Here is a 23,949-nt window from a genome sequence, read left to right as displayed (position 1 = left end):
CTGGGGAAAGATACTGTGTCTGTAATATGATGAATGGACCCTAGTAACAGTTCAATTTATCTGATTATAATGAATTAGACAAACAAAAAAATCCTTTAGGGAGTTTCCCTACATCTGATGATATACAGGACCATACATAATAAAGATATTGCCTTAATATTTACTGTGTGGTATGCTTGTTTATTGAAATATTCTTATGTGTAGTTGACCATGGAGTGATTATATTTTGAAGAGAGGAAAATATTGGGAAGTAATGAACCAATTAAGAGTGCTTTCCTTGGAGCCATTACTCACTTTTCAGAGTAGAATGGTCTAAACCCTTGGAGAAGAAGCAAAAGGATAGTCTTTTAACAAAAACAAAGTGGACATCAAAATAAATTTACCTGAAAATTATAGCTTGTTCTAGATAATAGGCCTCCACCTGTTATAAGGATTTCTGAAGTATATTAAAGTGAGGTTCTATCTGCATCATTACCCAGCAGAACTTGCTACCCTTACCTAAAGTTAAGTTTAGTTTTGACTTGCCCTAGGGTTTCTTTCAGGTTCAAAGGTAACTAAACACTGGATTTGAAATGACCATGGAACTAGACTTCAACGGGAAAAATGGTGATGAGTAAACAGCAGTCATTTAGCTGAGACATTTTAAAAAGATGATTCCATGGACAATATTCACCCGTCCCCCCTTTTGCTTGGCATCTGTGCTTAATAGAGATAGTATATCTGTAGCTTGAGCTGCTTTGGACTGCAACAAACAAATCTTAATTACTATTTACTATTTACAACTTTACATGTCCCCTCAAAGTAGAACTTGGTAACTTGATAACAAAGCCAGATGTGTGGCATTGTGCCAGATATTACAGAGCTGACCAGCCTGAAACTCATCTGGGAATTCAGTGGGAGCTCAACTTTCCCACATAGGTCCTGGCACAGAGGAATTATCTTATTCCATTCTTCAATTTTTACAATAAGATCCATGAAGTTGGGCTTAACCAAAATGAGTTTTATGTCATTTGTCAGTATAAGTAGATGGTGGGGAAGGAAGAAGAGAGAAAATTCAGAGAAAAAATCAGTAAATTGTTGCTGATCCGTGATGGTGATGGTGGCTGTATATGTCCCCTGCATCCTGCAGGTGCCAGTACAACTTGGAAGTTCTTCTCCCATTTCCTTCTGTAAGGAGTGGCATGTCAGCAGTTTGAGGTTTAAATTCTTAAACTGAATGGATTTTAGGCCAAGACAGAAAGATATGTAGAGCAGAGGAGACATTGCTATTTATATGAATGCTTTCTAGATGGCTTGGTTGCCAGTAAGAGAGGCATTCGGCTCTCCTGAATCTCAGGGTATCGTCAGGGGCAGAAACTGAGGCCCAGAGAAACCAGTGACTACTCTTTTCTTTTGGAAATTATTAAATGAGGTTGAAATATATTTTTATCTGTAGTTCCTGCTGTTGGTGGTACTGTTGAAGAACATTGTGGAGTTTAATGTTTGCCTAAGTATATATAGAATTCCTGTCCTAAAAGCCTTAAACAAAATTGTTTACTCTCCCTCATGTGCTAACATGCTAGAGACATTTCATTAAGTTAATTCTAAAATGGGAAGAGCAAACATGCTATAGGAGGAAGGGGCTTAACAACATGTAAGTGCTTCTGGATGGCAGACATCCAGTTAAGTACTTTACTGCACTTGACTGCTCAGTAACCCTGTGAGATAGATAATATTCCCCTTCAAAGCCGGAAGAGGTTAAATAATTTGTCCAGGGTTATACAGCTGGTATATGAAAGAGTAACTCCGCATCCTCTGTTTCCTGATTTTGACTCACATCATACATATTATGATTTGGGACATTGTGACTTTCTAGGCACACTTAAAGTGAATTAAAATGAAAGTAATTATTCTCTGTTTTCTTTCAGGCTCCGCAGATATAGAGTCCTAGGGAGTAGCAGTTCCGACTCAGACCTTTTCTCCCGCCTGGCCCAAATTCTTCAAAATGGATCTCAGAAACCCCGGAGCACTACTCAGTGCAAGAGTCCAGGATCCCCTCACAACCCAAAAACACCACCCAAGAGTCCAGTTGTCCCTCGCAGGAGTCCCAGTGCCTCTCCTCGAAGCTCTTCCTTGCCTCGCACATCCAGTTCCTCACCATCTAGGGCTGGACGGCCCCATCATGACCAGAGGAGTTCATCCCCGCATCTGGGGAGAAGCAAGTCACCTCCCAGCCACTCAGGATCTTCCTCGTCCAGGAGGTCCTGCCAACAGGAGCACTGCAAACCCAGTAAGAATGGCCTGAAAGGATCCAGCAGCCTCCACCACCACTCGGCCAGCACTAAAGCCCCCCCAGGGAAGAGTAAGTCAGCCAGTAAACTCAGCAGATAGGAGCTGGGCTGCATCTCTGTGAAAGGTGTGAGATCTTCCTCCTAAATCTGATACATGTGTGTCCCTGTACTGTCTATTTAAAAAAATCAGTGTTGATCTTGTCTTGCAAAAGAAAGTAACATGATAAAATATTTATAAGAAGATATATGATAAGAAATTACCTAAGATAGGCAGCAAGCAGATCAGGAATCAATGTCTTTGCATAGGAAGGGGCAAGCCAGCAAAATCCAAGGGGGTGAAACTGGCTAAATGAACTCTCATTTCTTATCTGCCTTCAAAACAAAAATGTTGAAGGTAGGGAGTGGATTGGAATTTTAAGGGGTTTAGCCTACTTTTTTTTAAGGCTCTACTAAAAGATTATATAGCAAAAGTGAAACTTCTTACTTTAATATTTGCTTTCCAAACTTCCCAACCTCGGAGAGTCAGAATTGCTCCGATATTAGAATATGTAAGAAGTGTGTTGCTGGGGAGCCAGTGCTCGTATACATTTGGCTTGTGTGTTTATCTGGTGTATTGAGAGTTCACACCTTTACTTTGCCTCATTCCTAGTACCCTCCCTGGATTTCACATTTTTTAAAGTTAGTGTTTGTCACCTGATCCAGTCTCTCTTATTTTGACAATACATTCTAACGTGCTTTTGGCAGCACGTGCTGAGAATTTCAAATCCAATTACTTTTCTAAATCCCCTAATATTTCTCTTTGGAGCAACAGTTACTTAACTCAGTATATTTTTATTGTGAAAAATAACTGATGAAACTTAGGTAAAGGAAGGAAAAGTCTAAATAAAACTACTTTGCAGGCTTCAGTGCTTTAGGGAGAGGGACAGAGTGTGGAGTAATACCCTTCAAGATAGAAGAACCCTCTTTCCCCTGTTAGTTTCCTCCTTGTGGAAGGAAAACTGACCAGAGTAGACCTTGCTTCCTTAAATCTTCTAGGTACCAACTATTTCTACTATCAACCTCCAAGACAATACCAGGGAAGTACATTGCTGTGGAATGTGACGTTATGCTTTTAGAGCTTTAGAAAGAAAAATAGGAAGAAATTAGGTATGTTGAGGCTTAAAATTCTCAAACTTTGTATTTTATACATTTAGCCAATAAGGAATGAGTATCTGAGAAAATAAATTTAGGCTCAATATTTATCTTTTAAGATTTTATTACCTGCTTCACCTGTGCTTTAGTTTGACTGTTTGGGCTTCTTGACCTGATTTCCGTGTAATCTTAATTTATAAAGCTGTAAGGAGGATCATATTTGTTCTGATCTCACTCTTCTGCTAAGAGGAATCAGTAAAAGTTAAATTATACTAGATTTTTTAAATGAGTTCTTTTATACTCACAGTTTTTGTGTTGTAAAGACCTTATTAAGGTCAGGTAAATTGGTCTGCTTGCTGTTGAAATTTGCCTTCTAGCAAACATCTGTGCTTTGTCTTTGACCTTGTGTTTGCTGCCAAACCTAATACGGTTGAATTGGAAAACAGAAAAAAAGAAAGATATTTCCTCACCAAGTGAACATATTCTAATGCTGCATCAAAGCTGCCCTGAAGCTGCACTGAACTTATCTTGTTCTCTTTATCTGTGTTGAGCTTTTTGAAAAAAAAAAACAAAAAACAAAAACTCAAAACACTATTGAGGCATATACGGTCTCCCATAAGAAATATAGCATAGTGTGGAATCTTAATTTCTCTCCGGTTTCAAGACTACAGAGGAATGCAATAGATAAGACATATTTGCTGTTTAACTAAAGCGACTGTAATATTGGAAGACCAATCCTTCTGTATTATATTGTATAATAGTTGCTATAACACTACTTGCATGTCTTCATGGTAAATTATATAAATATTTATAAATATATAGAGAAACATATGCTTATATAAACTCATTCTTTCTCATTCTCCGTTTGTAATTTCAAGATCACAGATGGTAAAATTACTTTTTATTGTGTGCCTCGTGTACACTTGGGCCTTGTCTATCTTCATTTTCTGAAAATACGTTCTTGGCATGTGACACAACATTCTTTTTGCCTTCCTTGTGAATAATGCAAAGGTTGGCAGTCTTTAACAAGCCAAGATAGGTTATTTAATTTTCATTTTTAAAAGATTTTAATAGGGGAAAAAATTACTAGGACTCGCTTGTAATACTGGTTCAAAGATTTGTCATGTTAATTACATAATTCTGTCCTTATGGTTAGAGTGGATAAACTGGGATGATAATCATGGGTCTGACATAAATTGATTTAAAAAAAAAATCTCTTACAAATTACCATTCTGCTTTCCTCTTTTCACCTCACTTGGGGAGGTGGGCGGTGGGAAGTAATCTACAATTAAGAAATTATCTTTTTCCTGTTTTATTAGCTAAATTGTGCTAAAAGTAGCCAGCTTTAAATCCTGAGCCCTCTAATCAGAAATGTGCTCATGGTAACTACTTGAAAAGCTGATGAGGCTGCAAACTGTAGTATATGTGCTATTTTATTTCTTATTGGCATTTCTCTGCTAGAAGTCAAAACTGACAGTGATGGCAACATGGCAACTGAATGTTTCCTCTCTTTTTTGGTTCCTTCCATTTTTCTCCCAGCTTTTCCACTGTGTTGCCCCCCTTTTCTAAATGGCACTGACAAACTCAAGATCCAGAGAGAAACAGCCTTGTTGTGTAAGAATATTTTATTTTTCATGTAGAGAAAAGAGTTAACCAAAGATATTTCTGCTCTGATACTTTCAAAAGAAGACAGATTAATTATATCTCATGTATTAATAGATACACTTAAGAGGACTATCTTGTATAGAGATTTACTCTACGGTTTTTAAAAGCAGTTTTTTTTTTAGATTTTAGATGTCTTGGGCTAAAAAGAGATGTTGGCAGCCCTGAGCAAAGCACTTTTGGCACAAGGATTTTTGTTTTTGTTTTATTTTAGAGTCTGATACAGAAAATGAGTTGGGTTTTGTTGTTGTTAGTTCTTTTTTATTTATTTTTAACTTTTTTAGTGATGGCATATTTCAGATTTCAGTGACAAACATAGATCATCCAACTGATTTTAAACCACTTTGGTTATTCTACCTAAGGTGAGGGACATGGCCGTCAATTAAAGTCAAGCCAAACTATATTAAGAGTAGTATGGGGCAGAAGTTAAAATTATCTTTTGAAAACCAGGTGCCTCCTAGTTTCTCCTTTCACAACAAAATGGCTAGTTACCTAGTCACACTTGCCCTTACCCTCCCTTGTCTAGTCTTTGGAGTTACTTGGGTGGAGCGGAAGATGGAATTGGCAACAGTTCAGTCCCTTTAGGTAGCATTATTCCTAAATTATGCTGCCAAATCTCCAGGGTGTAGATTGTTTGAAATGTTAAAATTCCACATAGCAGTCTTTTGCACATCTTAAAGGCATTTAACTTTAATGTGTAGTGAACAAAGAATGAAAATTGGGTCATATCAAATTTAACTTTAAAGCACAGATTATAAACATTTTCGAATGTTAAGTCTTAAGTAGGCACTCTTATTCTCAACTTGGTGTGCAAGCTAGCCTTGCTGACAGTGGCATAGTTACATTTACTGTTTTTCAAGTTGCATGTTGTGGAGTGAATGCTTTTTTGTTTTTGGGGGGTTTTCCTGAGTTAACAAGTTAATCAAGTCCTAAATTAGTGGCACAATGGTAATTGAGACCCACTGTTGTCATTATCTACTCTATATTGATTGCTTTAAATACTTAACAAATCTCAGCTGCTCACTAATCCAGCGGACTAGGGTGCAGTATCTGTTTCGCTCTTAGCCACTATGGGAATTTGAAGTTCTTCTGTAATCATCAGAGATTCCTTCCAGGCCACAGATTTTCATGTGAATGTTTGTATGGTTATATTCAATTGACAAGGAAAAGTGTTGGTGCATGTTTTATAAACCCAGACACAGACAGTTAAAACGATAACTACTTTTTCTATATCCAGTAGCTTTGAATTAAAATCATTATGCTTGTTCCCTGAAGAGCAGAGGATTCTTTGTTCTAGGAACTACATTCTTAATCTAACTTTAGGAATTGGTGATAGGAGAAACAGGATCCAGAATTCAGAATTTAGTGTCTTAGGGCAAAAAATGCATCTTACCCTGGCTATTTGAAAATACATTTATTTGTAGATAAGTCTAGATTTAGTCTTGAAAATCAAAATTTTCACATTTTAAAACTTTTCATTCCTTGATATCTATCAAAACGTGGCATATGTTAGGGAACCATTTCTTCTGTCATGTTCATGTGTTTTGGAATTAAGTTATTTGCGTTCATTGTTTTAAAATCTGCCCATTTCTGTTTATACGTATTTACCACAGATGTGTTGGGACTTTGCCTAAAGGGAGAGATATTTCAGCACCTGTATCATTGAGGAGATAGAACGGTTGGTGACAACTGTATAGTTTTGAGTTTGGTTCTGTAGACAGTTTATTTGCAGAATATTTATCTGTGTTCTAATATAAAAAGTATTATGGCATGGATTAAGGCATGTAACCACTATGGTAGTCTTCACATGTCAATATTTACCCAAGTTCAGAAATCACAGGTGCATATTTAGACCTTAACTTAGAGAAGGGAATCAGAGGCAGTTCCAGTCCTCAGACCATATGGAAAGATGTAGTACATTGAAAACCCCAGGTGGTTGTTAGGACATCCCACTTCCCTGTCCTCATCCAATAGAACTCTGGTATATACTTCAAGGATGTGGGAGTAGTGTGGAAACATATCATTGGATATTCTCAAGAGTTTGGCTGTCCCTCTGGAAATATGAGAAATTTAAGCCAGTTAGACTCAGGAGCCTGCAGAATCTGTTGCCAACATTGCTAGGGAGAACTGCAGGAGATAAATGGGGAATTCCTATAGTTCTTAGGTAACTCCAGGACATGGGACAAGGATCTCCCTATTCATTTTAAGGAGAATTGGATGCTGCACATCTCAAATCCCTGGCTGGACATGAAGTGATGATATTAAAGTCTTGACCCATCAGTACATTTTCTAATTCAGTTGTGAATACCTGCTCCAACTTTTAAAACATAAGCTTGATGTTTACTCCCCTTAAGCAAGTTTGGAAAATTGCTTGATGTGATACACAATCTCAAGACACTGAATAGCCAAGCCGAAACCTTTACTCAGTAATGATTTGAATATTTCCTTAGATTTTGCTGGATCCTTGGTCTTAAGGAGACATGTAAAGGATGTGAAGCCTTTTTCTTCATTGCCCTGTGGAAATTTAACAAGATCTGCCTCTTTAATTGAAGTGACAGATACGGGCACAGTATGTATCACTGATGATACTGACATATCTCTCAGATACCCTGGGCCAGGGGTTCTGGGTTCCTTGACCTAGAGAATAGGATTCAGTGAGGCAGACCTTTGAGCCCACGTGACTATAGAATTTGCTGATGATATAATTTTACACACTAACGATAGGATATTTTATCTATCTTTTCAGTAGTTTAATATTGTCTCATATTGTGTACATAAGTGTTCACTCACCCTGTTAAAAACACTAGGTAGACCAAATTTTTGTATAGACTACCATTGCCATATGTTGCTTTTTTTCCCTCTTAAAATATACAGTTTAAATCCTTAAAAATTCATGCACGGCACTTCACCATACCTGGGGTCTGTCTGGGTGTTCTTCTCTCATCCACAAGGGATAAACAAACCTACCAGAGCTTGAATGTGATTTATTTTAGGGATCAAACCAGGGAGGGGGAAGCCCTTGGGATTTTTTTCTTTTTAAACTATTCACCAGTTAGGTAAGTTAGTTCACTAAGGTAAAAAGCATTCAGAGATACAAAGATAGGAAGCTAAAGGAAATGTAACACTGTGCCACTTGGGGCTCTGAAATTGGATTGGATGAACTGAGTAAAGAAAATAACAGATGACCCAGGCTTGAGCTCCCTCATTTCTCATGCACAGTTCGTGGTCCCCCCCTCTTCTGACTCCTTTCCTAAAATAACCAAGTGCTGAATTTCACTGGGCCATTTACATACAAGTTCACAGCTTTTAGGAAAAAAGAGGGAGTTGGGAAACACCTAGCTTTGAATTAGATATAATTCTTGAAAGTTCTGAACTATTGGCAGCTCTTAAATCAGATGGAATCACAAACCAGAAGAATTCTCTCTTGTCGAGCAAGACCAGTAAGTTAGAGTAATTTAACAATTTCATAGTTTTCTCCCTTTCTTCTCCTCGTCATGAAATCAGAGTGATGAGAATTGCTCTTTGAAATACCTTCAAAGGTATTGTATCCATTTCCCTTCCAAGCAGCCCTCTTTATGCATTTTTGCTCAGGCAACCAAGGACATAGAGTATTGGCAGAAACATGGAGTGCTTTTGTATAGGCCATCTGTACATAAAAGTGTAATTATTTATTTAATTTTCCCATTTGTATCATATTAAAGCTTTGTACAGTGTTTTAAGTTCTGTTTTAAAATTATTTTGTATTTTATTTTTATAATCTAGTAATAAAATATTCATTCCGCATGCAAACTCTAGTTCTATTTGTGTGGTGGTTTGGATTTCAAAGGTGGGAAATATTATTTTTCTGATAAAGTTATTGAATGCACCAGAGGTTACAAGATCAACAAGGAGTAGAAAGTGTTCTATAAATGCAGTACCGCATCCAGAAGTGACCTAGAAAAAGAAACACTGGACTGAATAGAAACTAGGCGTTCACAATCCCTGCAGATAAAAACCAGGGGTTCTTTTTCCTTCTCTGTAGGAAATGTCCCTGTAGCACTGGAGTGATTTGTGCTTCCCACCATTCTCTCCTTTCCACCTTCCTTTGAACCAGGGGAACTCTCAGGAGGCATTCACATGGGCACTGCTTCACCCTTCCTGATTTGGTCTGGCCTGGAATGTTAGTGCCATTTGTTTTTCTCTGCCTGGTTCCCTGTCTTGATTTCTCAGTGAGCAGCAACATCCAAAGAGGTGACTGATGTTTTTCGAAATAAGAGAAATTAAGAAATAACTCAAGCTCCCAGAAGCTAATTATGTATATGCCTGTTAACTTCTCAACTGCAAAGTAGCTCACATATTAACCTTGTGTAATGTATAAGGGATACAGACTAGGCTATTCTATGTGCAGGATGGGCGGAGGCACTTTAAGGGTTGTGGGCTGAGGGTCCTAAAAAGCCCCCCTGCAAGAATTCTGTCTTAAAGTCTTAAATGATCAGTTGATGGTGAGTGGGGAAAACCATTGGTACCGCATGGGCAGGAGACTCAGCTTTTGAGAAAGGATAAAGTTAGCTTAACTTCATTTTGACCTTGCCTAACTTCTTTAGGGTGGTGACGACTGAACCTAGAAAGACTCTTGAAAGAAAAGAATGTGCTTATCGTAGAAAATATAGGCATCTTTTCTGGAGAATCGTTCACCTTTACCGTCCGGCCGCTCTCCCGGGCCCTTGGTTTCCCCCGCCGCGTCCCCGAGTCCCGGCAGGTCGCCTTCGGGCCAGAGCTGCCGGGGCCGGGCCTCACCGATAGTGGTGCGCTGCACTTGGGGGACCACCGTACCTCTTGTCGGGAACCGCGGACCCATCCGCGGCCTTGAGCCAAAGCCTGGGCGGAGCCTCAGCCTGCTGAAGCGCCGCTGCCGCCGGCCCAGGTCTCGGTCTCGGTCCCGCCCTGGTCCCGCCCCACCGCCCTGGTCCCGCCCTTTACACCCCGCGGCCCAACGGTCGCCCCGCCCCCCGGTCGCCTGTGGCGCGCCGGCGCCTGCGCCTGCGCAATCGCCTCCGAGCGCCTGGACCGGGATGGCGGCCGTTTTGGAGTCGTTGCTGCGAGAGGAGCTGTCGGTCGCAGCCGCTGTGCGGTGGATCGCGCGCAGCGCCCAGAGTTCGGAGGTAACAGCGCCGACACGCCCCCAGGCTGGCCCGAATCTCCTTCGCGCGGGAGATACCACCCCTCTCGTTCTCTTCCTCTAGGGTGCCTGGCTGTCAGCCCGGGCCGAGTGCGCTCCAGCTAGGGGCCGCTACCCCCGGCCGCCCACCCCTCAGCGCGCCCTGCGGCCCCGGCTGCTTGCGGCCCCGGGCTGGCAGCTGACCCTCTCACCCTTCGCTGCTTCTCCCTCAGGATGACCCCGGGGAGGCGGCCGCGCTGATCTCACTTCGGCCGCTGCGGAAGGAATTCGTGCCATTCCTGCTGAACTTCCTGAGGGAACAGAGCAGCCGCGTCCTCCCGCAGGGCCCCCCAACCCCCGCCAAGGCCTCGGGCTCCTCGGCAGCCTTGCCAGGGAGACCCGGGGGCCCGCCGCGGGGCGGCCGCGGGGCGCGCAGCCAGCTCTTCCCTCCGACCGAGCCTTCGAGCCCCACCGCCGCTGAGGCCCCTTCGGCCCGCCGTGGGGGCAGGAGGCGGGGCCCGGGGCCGGCCCGTGAGCGAGGAGGCCGCGGTCCCGGGGCCCTGGAGGAGGGGGTCAGCGGGGAGAGCCTGCCCTGGGCCGGGGGCCGGAGGCCCAAGAGCTCTGGCAGCCCCGGCAGCCCCAGCCTCGCGCGCTCTGATCCGCCAAACCTCAGCAACCTGGAGGAATTCCCTCCCGTAGGCTCGGTTCCCCCCGACTCTGCAGGGTGAGAATCAGCCCTTAACCGGGAGATGGGTGGCACGAAGGCTCTACTAGGGGAGTTAATAAACTAAGGCTGGGTGCTCTGTAGTAAAGCATGGTAATGGCTAGAAGGTTGGGGATGAGATAACTATAGTGGTGAGGGGCATTTTGCAGGGGGTCCAGGCTGTTGTGGTGGAGGTGGTGGTGGAGGGCGAGATGCTTGAAGAAAGGAATATCAGAAAAACCTGTGGCTACTCCTCAGCAGGACCAAGCCTTCACGCAGGATCAACCCAACTCCGGTGAGCGAAGAGCGGTCACTCTCCAAGCCCAAGACTTGCTTCACCTCACCCCCAATCAACTCTGTCCCCAGTTCCCAACCCTCAGTCCTGGACACTAGCCCTTGGGGCCATAGCCTTTCCCCAGGGTGCAGAAGTCTGCAAGAGGAGCGGGAGATGCTCAGGAAGGAGCGGTATGGCCTTGCTGCTCCCTGGGATGTCAGCTGCCTCTGTGGGGGATTGGCAGGGCTTTTCTCTGTGATTGATTTGTCCCCTGGGAACCCTGGGTCTGTTTCCTGGTCTATGGATGTCTCTTTGAGGAACCTGAGTATAGCTGTGGAGGGGAAGGCAGGCTGACTGTACACGACACTTCTTTCCCCATAGCTCTAAGCTGCTGCAGCAGTCACCTGCTCCCGCCTGTCCCACCCCAGAATCAGGATGTCCTCACCCCAGCCGAACAGGAAACCTCACAGCTGAACCCGCTGACCCTGCCAGAGTATCCTCCCGTGAGCGTCTGGAGCTGGTAGCCCTTGTCTACTCTTCATGCATTGCAGGTGAGTGAGAGCAAAAGGCCCTGCAATGGAGATACTTGTAGAACCACAGGTGAAAAGAATTGATAAAGCATGTAGGACTGAGCCTTGGTTCTGAATGATGTTCAATACCCTGGAGTTTCTTTTCTTATCTAGAAAACCTGGTACCAAACCTCTTCTTGGAGCTTTTCTTCGTCCTTCAGCTCCTTACCGCCCGGAGGATGGTGGCTGCCAAGGACAGTGACCTTGAACCAAATCCGGGAGCCGTAGGTTGGTGAACAAGCCTCTTTTTTAGAAATGGGGTCTGGAAATGAAATCATTCTTAGCCAACAACTTGGCACTGTGCTTCTAGATTCCCTGGAAAGCCCTCTGTTCCAGAGTGTCCATGATTGTGTCTTCTTTGCAGTGCAGGTTTTGGAGCATCAGTTTCAGTGAGTTTCCCCAGCAGAGGCATTTGAGCCTTATTCCCATTGTCCACTTGGTTCTCTTGTTACTTGGGGTACATGCTTGTGCTTAACACAGGTGTAGTGTGACCCTGGACCTTTTCCTACACGTAACCTTCAATTTTGTGTCAAGGCTATGAATTTAGCCCTTGAAAGAATCAAACTGCCCCCGGTGGTCTTGGTAGCTGACCTTTGGGTTTATCTAATGTTTCTGCCCTGCTCTCTTGTTCGCTGCTCCATTAGGTCTCTCTTATTTCCTTCCCCTTTGCCTCCATCTTTAATCCTTTGCCCATGACTTTTCTTCATGTACCTGCTCCATGCTCCAGGTAACACGCTGTGTGGTGTGCAGGTGCCAGCTTCCTATTTTCAGTCTGTCCCATTCTTGGTCATTTGTGCTCTTGTCCCTGTAGCGTTCTTTCCCACCTGGACAAAGGGACCTTGAAGCTGTTGGCTGAGAATGAACGGCTACTGTGCTTCTCACCAGTTCTGCAAGGCCACCTGCGAGCTGCCTACGAGGGCAGTGTTGCCAAGGTAGTGACCCCATCTTAGACATCTACTAGCCTGGACCTGACCCTTTCTGGTCTCATAACTCAGGCAGCCCAGCTCACATCACTGTAGTGTCATTTGCACTGGAATGGGGATGAAGTTTTCTGAGCATGAACTCTGCCAGCTTCAGTCCCTAATTGTCACTGCCATGTTTTAGGTCTCTCTGGCGATGCCACCTTCTGCACAAGCTGTCTCCTTTCAGCCAGAAACTGACAATCGTGCCAACTTCTCCAGTGATCGAGCCTTTCATACTTTTAAAAAACAGAGGTGATAAGAAAAGGGAACTTTGGGGGAAGGGGATGAAGCAGGATTTTCTCTGGGATAGGCAGTCTGTGTCATTTTCATAGAAACTAGGAGTTTGACACTAACAGGTGGTAGTTTAGCACTACCAGGCCCTTCCTGGCAAACATCATAAGGGCCACTTAGCCTCATTCTGTTCATGCCCATGGACTTGAACCTCTGACCTTAGCAGCCTTCTCGCAAGTGTATGACTCTAGTCACTGGATTCTCAGACGAGAGTGCCAGATCAACTTTAACTGCCCACAGAAGTATGTGAAGCATGTGGTATACTGCTACCGGGTCTGTAGCATTATCACATAGAGAACCCTGGAGAGGATAAGGAACGGGGCTGTGGATAGTCCTGTCCTCAGTTCTTCTGAGCTAGGGAAGGCACTCCTGAGAATGAGTTAGGCCAGCTGTGCTTCAGTTGATTGGACATTCTTATGTGTCTGTCAGGGATGTGTTTTATGAGGTGCTTCGAGAGTGGGAAGATCGCCATGAAGAGCCTGGCTGGGATTTTGAGAAGGGCTTGGGCAGCAGGATCAGGTATGTGCTCATACACCGGTCACCTTGTCTTTCTTGCTTCCAGTAGTGAGCAGCTTAGTGGTGCTTGGGTAGCTGATTGAAGGAAGGCTTTGTCCTTCCAGGGCAAAGCTGTTTTCTTCTATCCTCCTTAATCTCTTCAGTTACTGCCATCTCTGCCTCTACTCAAAAGCGATTTGTCGGGCTTCCCTGGTGGCACAGTGGTTGAGAGTCCGCCTGCCGATGCAGGGGACACGGGTTCGGGCCCCGGTCCGGGAAGATCCCACATGCCGTGGAGCGGCTGGGCCCGTGAGCCATGGCCGCTGAGCCTGCGCTCCGCAACGGGAGAGGCCACAACAGTGAGAGGCCCGCGTACTGCAAAAAAAAAAAAAAAAAGCGATTTGTTTCTCCAGCTCCTTCCACTCAGAAATCACTCATACTTGCTCTGTGATTGCAAATGCTTGAAAAAGTGGAATGCTCTTATTTCAGGTTGCTTGAGTTTTGGCCCAAGTTTTAGACCCTTTCCGACCTCCATTTTCTTCATCATCTCATTTGACAATACGGATAACTTTGCATAGCTAGATAACTAGCATACAGAAAAAATATTCTCTTGTCCACGTTGGTCATGAAGCTCACTGGCATTCAGTGTAGACTGAAGATGAGAGGGGTGGTATTATTTCATGTTTGGTTAAGTGTATTTCTAGCTTTGAGGGGTCTTGGGGCTGAGGAGAGTGTCCCTTACCTTTTCCCATAGCCTTGTGCCAGCCAGCTCTGGCAGAGGTCTGCTCAAGCCCCTGGTAAAGGGCTGAAAGGCCCAAGGGTTGGCTTGTTCTCTCAGATCTTTCTCTCCCTCTTCCTCCTTCCATCACACTCCATCCCTGCCTCTTATTCCTCAGAGCCATGATGAGTCAACTCTCTGCAGCCTGCAGCCACAGCCATTTTGTTCGACTTTTCCAAAAACAACTTCTCCAGGTAATAGCCCTAGCGGGAGACTGATTAATCTACAGTGGACAGTATGTATTATAGGCAGCCAAGTAATGGCTGGCACTTTGGGATAGGGCAGGCAAGCAGGCAGGTCCTTGGCTGGAGATTGAACAAGAGTTCTGTTCTTTGGGTGGTGGTTGAAACTCAGGAAGCCAGCTCGAGGAGGCGGAGCGCTCTCTCCCATGCCCTGCACCTCCTGCCTCCCCAGGCCTCCTCAGACACCCGGCTCTCCTGGCCTTCCTTCAGCACCTCGCTACTTTCTTGCCCTTGATTTGTGCTGTGGTAGAAAGAGCACAGGGTTAGGACTCAGGTCTGGTTTCAAATCCTAGCTCTTGTGACTCTAGGCAGATGTTGAATCTCACAGGTTCCGTTTCTTCACCTATAAAAATAAGAATATAATCCAGACCTCAAAAAACATATCTGTGGCACATGATACAGGGTTCATCGCTTCCTCCTCATTTTGTTCAGTCCTTCTTTCCAGAAAAACTCACTGGTTTTTTGATTTCTCTCTTCCTCCCCCTGCCCCAGATGTGTCAGAGTCCTGGTGGTGCTGGGGGCACTGTCTTGGGCGAGGCTCCAGATGTGTTAAATATGCTTGGAGCTGACAAGCTGGGGCGGTTGCGGCGCCTGCAGGAACGGCTTGTGGCCCCTCAGAGCAGTGGGGGGCCCTGCCCACCCCCCACCTTCCCAGGCTGTCAGGGCTTCTTCAGGGACTTCATCTTGAGTGCCAGCAGGTAAAGGTCTCCTGTCTTACAGAGAGTGGGGGCAGAGGCCAGAAGAGGTTTGTGTTCACAGAAGGGCAGCGTTTTCTCTCCTTTGTCTGGAATATAACAGGGTGGGACTGGGTGTTGCCTGGGCTCCTTCTAATTCACACTTCCTGCATCCATTTCCCTTCTCATTCTTTCACCCATAACCTCATTGGCCTCCTCTGTCTACCCTGCTGAGCCTTTCTATCTGGAGTACCTCTTCTCTATTCTGGTCCTTCCAACACTTCTTCCAGTACCTTTATTTCCCCCTCCTCTTCATAGCTTCCAGTTTAATCAGCATCTCATGGATAGCCTGAGTTTGAAGATCCGGGAGCTCAACAGCCTTGCCCTGCCTCAGCCTGAGCCCAGTGATGAAGACGGGGAATCAGACGTGGACTGGCAGGTTAGAAAGCAGAGGGAGATGATGGGGTTCTGACCTAGGGGGGAAAGGGTATTTTCAAGAAGAAATCTGTAACAGATCTGGTTTTTTTTTTTTTTTTAAAGATTTTTTTTTATGTGGACCATTTCTAAAGTCTATATTGAATTTGTTACAATATTGCTTGTGTTTTATGTTTTGGTTTTTTGGCTGTGAGACATGCGGGATCTTAGCTCCCTGACCAGGGATCGAACCTGCACCCCCTGCATTGAAAGGCGAAGTCTCAACCACTGGACCACCAGAGAAGTCCCACAGATTTGGTTTTGTTCTAGAAGCCTTACGCTTGGGACCTTTTCCTTCTTGATGCCCTGCAGGGTGAACGGAGGCAGTTTGCTGTGGTGCTGCTCAGCCTGAGGCTTCTGGCTAAATTCCTGGGCTTTGTGGCTTTCCTGCCATACCGGGGGCCCGAACCACCCCCCACCCGTGAGCTCCAGGACACCATTCTGGCCCTGAGGAGCCAGGTGATTGGGGGCTCTGGTAAGAAGGGAGCTGGGAGGAGCTTCAAGGCAATGGCGTTAGAAGGCTTCCCCCAGCCCCTGGGACTGACCCACCCACTGACTGACACTGGCCCTGCCAGGTGCCCCCGGTCCTGGATGTGCGGGCTCTGCTGCAGCAGGGGCTGCGGGCCCGGCGAGCAGTGCTCACGGTGCCCTGGCTGGTGGAGTTCCTTTCCCTGGCTGACCACATCGTCCCCATGCTGGACTATTACCGCAGCATCTTCACTCTCCTGCTGCACCTGCATCGGTGAGTAGAGAGAGAGCAGGCTTGAGAAAAGGGTGCGGGGAGAACATTGCTGAGGCTGCCATTTATGAAGAGGGTCAAGCAGCCTGTGCTTCCTGTGTGGTACCGTAGCCGTAACTGACCCTCAGGGAAGAGGCCAGGCCTTGATCCACAAGGAAAGACAGTGGGCAGTTATTGAATATTTGCACTTTGATTGGCCCTTTTCTATTCCTACTGTGGCCCAGCTCAGAAGGGAGTACAGATCTGGGTGGGGTGATGAGACCTGGTTTATTGTACAACAGCAGTCCCTTTTAGGTCTGTTTTTGAGAAGTACCTTGCCAGTGATAGCTTTCTGTTACTGTATTCCATTTCTCTCTTTGCACAGACTCCATTCACACCCTCATTTACATTTTAGGAGCTTGGTCTTGTCAAAGGAGAGTGAAGGGGAGATGTGTTTCCTGAACAAGCTGCTGCTGCTGGCTGTCCTGGGCTGGCTTTTCCAGGTTGGTGGAGTGAGGGTCCAGGTTGGAGAAGGGGGTGACTACTGTGGCTGAAGACAGGGAAAGGGAGGATGTATGAGTCTGAACAAGGGTGGGGCCAGAAGGTGAAGGTTCAGAGGAGGGGTAGGGATTGCCATAGTTTCAGAGGAAGGTGGCTTTGAACCTGGTGTCTAAACCCTGGAACCATGAGGTAGGAGGTGTGACGAATCTCTGAAGTGCTGACTTGCACTGCCCTAATCTCTTGCCAGATTCCTACAGTCCCTGAGGACCTGTTCTTTCTGGAAGAGGGTCAGTTGGATGCCTTTGAGGTGGACACAGTAGCTTCAGAGCATGGCTTGGTGAGTGTTGGGGTCAAGCCAGAGCCATGGGAAGCACAAGAGTAAAGGAGGCAGGCTGCCCGGTAGGGCCCAGCAGGAGACAAGCCAGAATAGACTGAAGTCTTTTATATAAGACTTTTATGTTTCTGGCACACTGGGGAGGAAGGGAAGCCTGCCTTCCCAACACTGGCCTGTTCTCTCCCCCAGGACAGCATGCCTGTGGTGGACCAGCACCTGCTCTACACTTGCTGCCCCTATATTGGTGAGGATACTGGTCTCCCCTCAGAGGGTCTTTGGTCCTTGGCCTGTCCCTTCATGAGTACCCAAAAGGCACCCTGTGGGCGCAGCGCCCCAGTACATTGTTCTGTTCTTAGGCGCTCCCTGGTGCCTCAGTCCTTCTATTCCCTAAATGCTTAAAAGTCAAGATGCTGGGGAGGGTGGGACGGTTCTGGAACTTAAACACTTGGGCTTCTCTGATGCAGGAGAGCTCCGCAAACTGCTCGCCTCCTGGGTATCAGGAAGCAGTGGACGGAGTGGGGGCTTCGTCAGGAAAATCACCCCCACCACCACCACCACCGGCCTGGGAGCCCAGCCTCCCCGGACCACCCAAGGGCTGCAGGTAGGGGGCAGGGCGGAGGCGGGGGGCCTGTGCAGTGGAGAAAGGAAAGCAGACCCTTCACTGCCCTGCCCCCTCCTCCCAACAGGCACAGCTGGCTCAAGCCTTTTTCCACAACCAGCCACCCTCCCTGCGCAGGACCGTGGAGTTCGTGGCAGAGAGAATCGGCTCGAACTGTGTCAAGCATATCAAGTGAGGATAAGTTGGGATTGGGAATGGAGGTGTTGAGGGTCCCCTGTCTCATTTCCTTACAATTTTCCCCTTTATAACACCTTGTTGCCAAACTGAGGAAAGTCAGCTGAGGGGCGGCGGGGGAGCGGGTGATAGAGGACAAGGGCCAGGTGGGACGGGGGGAGGCTAAAATTGCTGACTGACGTTCTTTCAAGTTAGTTCTGACCAGGTTTCCTTGAAGTTGCAGCCCCTTTCTGATTCACCCTTTCCAACTACCTCAAAACCTTGCTGTTCCTACTGCAGGGCCACGCTGGTGGCAGATCTGGTGCGCCAGGCAGAGTCGCTTCTTCAAGAGCAGCTGGTGACGCAGGGACAGGAAGGGGGAGATCCAGCCCAACTGTTGGAGATCTTGTGTTCCCGGCTGTGCCCTCACGGGGCCCAGGCATTGACCCAGGGGCGGGAGTAAGACGCCAGTCTGTTTGAATCCTCTCATCTCCACTCTCCTCTTAGTTTTACTTTCCTGTCCCTTTTTCCTCTTTTATACTCATCCTTTATTGGTCCTCTCCCCACCCTGCTTTTTTTGTGTTTTTGCCTGCTCTGTAGGCTCTTATCTTGGTTTTTAGAGGTTTTAGGGCCCAGAGTCCAGAGCTGAATTGGAAGGGCATCTGGGGTGGGGCCGGAGAGCTGAGGGTGCCTTCCCCTGAGGCAGAGCCCTTCCAGCTCGGGCGACTGCTGCACTCGGGGCGTTTCCTTCTGTGAGCCAGGCTGACGCATCTAGACATCACTGACCTCTGTCTCCTTTCAGGTTCTGCCAAAAGAAGAGCCCTGCTGCCGTGAGGGCATTGCTCCCTGAGGAGACCCCGGCAGCTGTACGTAGGAAGGAGTCCTGGGGTTAGCGGGCTGGGCGGTTGGTGGTGGGAGAGGAGTGCTGCGGGGTTGTATGTGTGAGGCTTCTGGTGGCAGGTGGGTCACTCCTGGACTTGGGCATTCGTCATTGTCCTAACTTGCCCCTGACTCAGAACTTCTGTGTCACAGGTTCTGAGCAGTGCAGAGAACATTGCTGTGGGGCTTGCAACAGAGAAAGCCTGTGCTTGGTTGTCAGCCAATGTCACAGGTAAGGTCCAGGGAGGGGGAGCAGCTGACCAAGTTTTTCAAAAGTGGACTGGCAGGAAGTTGGAGGCCATGTGGGGGAGATAGGACTCAGAGCCAGCTGGTAACAGGGAAGGGCATGGGTTGGCATGGTGAGCCTGTGCAGGGCTGCTTTGATGACCCCTTTTCTGTCCTCCCTCTGACTTGCAGCGCTGATCAGAAGGGAGGTGAAAGCGGCTGTGAGTCGCATGCTTCGAGCCCAGGGTCCTGAGCCAGCTGCCCGGGGGGAGCGGAGGGGCTGCTCCCGTGCCTGTGAGCACCATGCTCCCCTCCCCTCCCACCTCATCTCCGAGATAAAAGTACACAGCTCCCTACTCCCTTCGGCTCCCCTCCTCCCTCTCCCTGCTCTTTTCCTAGTCTCCCTCCTCTCTCCCTCAACTCTAGTATTTGTGTGGCAGCTTTCTGTGTTGTCCAGCTAGTTCCCATTTTGTTACTGAATGGGATTAGGTAGGGCAGAACTGAATTGAACGGTTTTTGTAACTGCTGTTCTCTGACTTCTGTACTTGAATCACCCAAAAGGGTGAAAGGGAAAGGGGTAGATGTGAAAATTGTTGACTGAGTACACGTTATACAGATGATGATGGGAGTGGGGTAGGGAATGGCTGTCCAGTGCAGTAGGAAGTCTCTAAGGAACAGTCATCGCAGTATTGGGATATGGTTTCAGAAGTGTTCTCCTATGTGGGAGGTGATGCTTGTTTAGTTACAGGCAATAAGAATAATCTATCAATGCTCTTAATTTGAGAAAAAACATTTTTTGGTACTGTCTAGAGCAGGAGTCAGCTGACAACCTGTGGGCCAAATCCAGCCTGCTGCTTGTTTTCGTAAATAAAGTTTTATTGGAACGCAGCCACGCTTGTTCATTTACGAATTGTTGGGCTGCTTTAGTCCTCCAGCAGCAGAATTGAGTGATTGGGGCAGAGTCCTAAACTAGTGACCCAGATCTGGGGTAGTAGTGTGAGAATAAAGATTTGGAATAGGGACTAAAAAGGAATGACTAAAGGGCTTCCCTGGTGGCACAGTGGTTGAGAGTCCACCTGCCGATGCAGGGAACACGGGTTTGTGCCCCAGTCCGGGAAGATCCCACATGCCGCGGAGCGGCTGGGCCCGTGAGCCATGGCCGCTGAGCCTGCACATCCAGAGCCTGTGCTTCGCGGTGGGAGAGGCCACAACACTGAGAGGCCCGCGTACCGAAAAAAAAAAAAAAAAGACTAAAATTAGAAGAGTAAGAGGGAGAAGAAAACTCTCAGCAGCCATTAGCTACTGGTTTTCAACATGCAGAGGATTTCTGTACTGAAACCTCGACTCTCCTGAGAAGATGAACAGAGAATCATGAGGGACAGAAAATAGTACGACATGTACACGACAGGACAGTTCCCCTGAATGCTTTCAGAATAAGATGCTGTCTGGGAATTGGCTAGGTATGACTGTCCCAAGATGAGTGCCATCTCTTGAGCTCTCTGGCAGCGCGTTGTCCCTTGGCTTACCTGCTCCATCTGTTCCTTTGTTGTCCACCTGGTTGCTTCTCCCAGCTGTGCTGTCCTGCCCAAGCCCCAAGTCTAAGGGCACCTTTGCCAATTACTTCACCCCAGGGCCCTGTCTTCCTTTTCCTTCTGCCTCTTTCCACTGGCTGATCCCCATCCCAAGCCACATTCTCTGTGGCCTCCTTGGCCCTGGCCTGGCACGAAGCCTTACTCTGCTTCCACCCCTCTCTGCAGGATGTGCTCTCTTTGGCCGTGGGGCCCCGGGACTCTGAGGAGGGAGTTTCCCCAGAGCATCTGGAGCAGCTTCTAGGCCAGCTGGGCCAGATGCTGCGGTGTCGCCAGGTGAGACACGACGAGATGCTCTTCTTATGTATCCTTGTCCAGCGCGTAATAATCAGAGCTGCATTGGCTTGGGGCTGCTGCTCTAAGGATGGTGCTAATGTCCAAGGTCTCCCCATTTTTCCCCCAGTTCCTGTGCCCACCTGCTGAGCAGCATCTGGCAAAGTGCTCTGTGGAGTTAGCATCCCTCGTTGGTATGGCTCCTTTTTATCACATCACTCTCTTGCCGGATCCCCCAGTTCTCAGGGTGGGGTACAAGCAAGATTAGAAAACAGCTTTTTTCTACTCTGTGTCCTCCCAGGGCCACGTGACCCTGCCTCCATTTCTTAGAGCTTGGCATTCCTCTCTCCCCATAGTTGCAGATCAAATTCCTGTCCTAGGGCCCCCGGCACAGCAGCAGCTGGAGAGAGGGCAGGCTCGAAGGCTCCTGCTCATGCTGGTTTCCCTGTGGAAGGAGGACTTTCAAGTGCCGGTTCCGCTGCAGCTGCTGCTGAGGCCAAGAAACGTGGGGCTTCTGGCAGCCACTCGGCCGAGGGAGGTGAGCCAGAGTGGTGGGGGGAGGGGGGCAAGTGGGCTTCTGAGAAGCCTCTGCAGTCGTGTTACTCCTACCATCCCCACCCCAAATGTTATTAGCTGGTTTAGTCCCCCTTTGCTGAGGCTGTGCTTATCTTTTCTTCCGTGCTCAGACTCCCTTAGTCTCGGCTCGTCTCCCCCTCCTCCCTCAGCAGCTCTGCCCTTTGTATCAAGGTCACTGTGCAGTCCTCCTAGCCACCCTGACCTCTTCCTCTGTGTGTGTTGCAGTGGGACCTGCTGCTGTTCTTGCTCCGGGAGCTGGTAGAGAAAGGTCTGATGGGACGGATGGAGATAGAGACCTGCCTAGGCAGCCTCCATGAGGCCCAGTGGCCAAGGGTAAGGAGTCCTCGTCTCCTTTTACCTGGAGAGAGAACAGGTGTCATATGTCGCTTTTATCCTGAAAGGGGGCAAGTGATGGGGCCTCGCATTCTTAGGATCTTCCCAAAGCTCAGTGGATTTTGTCAGATTTCTTGAGGACCACCCTGAAATGAAATGGCTGCTCTGGGGGGTCCTCTTTCATATTTAAGTATCTATTGTATGAAGGACTGTGTCCACGGAGGAAGGGAAGATGGAAGGGGCAGATAGTTTGTTTATGGCATAGTGAGTGTGCGGTTTGTGGGTTTGTTTTTTTTTTTGGCCATGCCACATGGCTGGTGGGATCTTAGTTCCACAACCAGGGATGGAACCTGGGCCCCAGCAGTGAAAGCGCCGAGTCCTAACCACTGGACCACCAGGGAATTCCCAAGTGTGGGTTTTTAAAATCAGAATAACCTGGATTTTAATCTCAGCTAGTCCTTGATGTTATTGTGATTTGGGACAAAGTAATTTTAGTTTCTTCATTCATAAAATGGGAATAATTTAGACCTCCTGGGGTTCTTCAAGATGAAATAATGTGCATATTAAGTACTCATTAGTGGTTTTCAGCTTTCCATTAGAGTTCACTCTCCCTGCTGGAACTTGAGCATCCTAGAGTACTAATGGGACAAGGTTTCCAAGTCCATTTCCAGGTAGAAGGCAGTTGGGGAAAAAATAAGATAGGTTGTCTGGTTAGCTAGGGCTTGATATTTGGGATTGATTTTTAGTAAAAAGAGTGAATTGAACAATCTAGAACTGTGTGTCTGCCTTTTCTGTCATCTTTCTGCTTATTCCAGGATTTTTCTGAAGAATTAGCAACACTGTTCAACCTGTTTCTAGCTGAACCCCATGTGCCACAACCTCAGCTAAGAGCTTGTGAGCTGGTGCAGCCAAACCGGGGGACTGTGCTGGCCCAGAGCTAGGGCTGGGAAGCGGCCCTACCTTGGGCATCTCGCCAGAGCGCTGGAACCCAGCCTGACTGTGCCTCAGGAGGAGGCCCCAGAGCCACCCCAAGTGCCCACCCTGACCCTTGCTGGTGTGGAAGTAGCTCAGTCTGTCATCAGGCTTCCTGCTCACATGCAAAGGAAGAGAGTGGCAGCCTGGCATCCCCGTGACTGTGGGCTCACCATCCCAAGTCCTAAAGGAAGCAGGAGGGGGTCACCCGATTCAGGATTATGGTGGAAGAACCTAGAGACTCCAGTCCTGGAGAAGAGTTGGCATTTATTATGAAATGATGTGTGGGGGCTTGTCGGCACAAGATTCAAGCCCCACTTGCTGCTGTCCCAGCATCTCTTAGAGCTTTGTGGTTTGGGAAATCATGACTGACAGAGGGAAGTGACTTCTGCTTAACTTGTGAGTAAAGTTAAACATGAATCTTGGGAGTCTACATTTTCTTACCACCAGGAGCTGGACTGCCATCTCCTTAAAAACGTACAACAAATGTGGGGCTCGCCCAACAGAAACCTGCCTTTTACCTTGCACCCCACCTGCCTTCAGTCCCGTGCAGGTAGTAACTTTTGACTCTAGCTCCATCCAGGGGCCAAGCACGGGCAGAACATTAGAGGTTTTTAAAATAAACTGTTTTCTTTACCAAGGGCTTCATGTCTAGTTATTTTCACCTTACTCGTCCCTGTAGAAGGCTGCAAAGTCTCAGGTGGGCTTGGAGGTGGGCATTGACAGGAGCTGTCCCATTGGTTGGCCACTTAGCAATGCCTAAATATTCCATCATGTGAGACCCTGCAGGCCAGAGAGCCTGGGGCCCTTGTTAAGCCACTGCCAACAGTATTGACTTCGTTCAACTCCTTTAAAGGTTTAGGATGTGTGAAGTATCTACTCACCAGATACTGCCCACTTGTGATGCTTGCTTCTTGGGGGGCTGGGGGTGTTTGATTTGGCTCAGAACAAAAGCATTCTACGTGTCTATAAATGCACCAATTTTGACTAAGCAAGCACTACCTTGATAAGGCGCATTAAATTCACTCTTCTAAAATTCATGGTTTTTCTACTTTGGCAGTGTGCGCAGAGATTCAGTCTCTGTCAGGGGAAGGCGAGGGTACTCAGTGAACCCT

At 47.2% G+C, this 23,949-nt stretch overlaps 2 protein-coding genes across 14 annotated transcripts in view; both read left to right on the top strand.

Annotated features, from left to right (window-relative positions):
* TTBK2 (tau tubulin kinase 2) overlaps positions 1-8,852 on the top strand; it is a 144,983-nt gene extending 136,131 nt beyond the window's left edge. For all 6 annotated transcript variants that reach the window (XM_067744706.1, XM_067744735.1, XM_067744717.1 and 3 more), the window contains one exon: positions 1,908-8,852. In XM_067744706.1, the coding sequence (XP_067600807.1) occupies positions 1,908-2,370 (463 nt within the window). In that variant the 3' untranslated portion in view covers positions 2,371-8,852. The remainder of the gene's footprint in view (positions 1-1,907) is intronic.
* A 1,243-nt stretch (positions 8,853-10,095) lies between these two features.
* On the top strand, positions 10,096-23,470 carry CDAN1 (codanin 1). 8 transcript variants are annotated; one of them, XM_067744636.1, is made up of 28 exons: positions 10,096-10,204; positions 10,434-10,924; positions 11,165-11,368; positions 11,559-11,728; positions 11,861-11,974; positions 12,057-12,135; positions 12,558-12,678; positions 12,851-12,960; positions 13,429-13,518; positions 14,391-14,466; positions 15,007-15,212; positions 15,507-15,627; positions 15,975-16,121; positions 16,238-16,404; positions 16,796-16,883; positions 17,129-17,218; positions 17,405-17,459; positions 17,680-17,816; positions 17,902-18,005; positions 18,288-18,446; positions 18,790-18,853; positions 19,020-19,098; positions 19,284-19,432; positions 20,849-20,956; positions 21,084-21,147; positions 21,310-21,491; positions 21,755-21,862; positions 22,678-23,470. In XM_067744636.1, the coding sequence occupies exons 1-28, from the start codon at positions 10,115-10,117 to the stop codon at positions 22,801-22,803; spliced, it is 3,699 nt and encodes a 1,232-aa protein (XP_067600737.1). In that variant the 5' UTR covers positions 10,096-10,114; the 3' UTR covers positions 22,804-23,470. The 8 variants fall into 8 exon arrangements, 7 of the variants coding, with proteins under 7 accessions (XP_067600737.1, XP_067600728.1, XP_067600765.1 ...); XM_067744627.1 differs by having other exon boundaries at positions 11,162-11,368; XM_067744664.1 differs by lacking the exons at positions 21,755-21,862; positions 22,678-23,470 and having other exon boundaries at positions 11,162-11,368; positions 21,255-21,430.
* Positions 23,471-23,949: the final 479 nt, after the last annotated feature.

Source organism: Pseudorca crassidens, chromosome 1 (assembly GCF_039906515.1).
Source record: "Pseudorca crassidens isolate mPseCra1 chromosome 1, mPseCra1.hap1, whole genome shotgun sequence".
In the NCBI taxonomy this organism is placed as follows: domain Eukaryota; kingdom Metazoa; phylum Chordata; class Mammalia; order Artiodactyla; family Delphinidae; genus Pseudorca; species Pseudorca crassidens.
This window is presented reverse-complemented; position numbering and strand designations above follow the sequence as displayed.

What these genes read in the sequence shown, in the direction of transcription:
- CDAN1 (XM_067744627.1), top strand. Translation starts at nt 10,115, where the DNA reads ATGGCGGCCGTTTTGGAGTCGTTGCTGCGAGAGGAGCTGTCGGTCGCA. An exon ending in TCCTGGGCTGGCTTTTCCAG is followed by an intron (nt 16,884 to 17,128) that starts GTTGGTGGAGTG and finishes ATCTCTTGCCAG; the next exon opens with ATTCCTACAGTCCCTGAGGA. An exon ending in GTTGTCAGCCAATGTCACAG is followed by an intron (nt 19,099 to 19,283) that starts GTAAGGTCCAGG and finishes TCTGACTTGCAG; the next exon opens with CGCTGATCAGAAGGGAGGTG.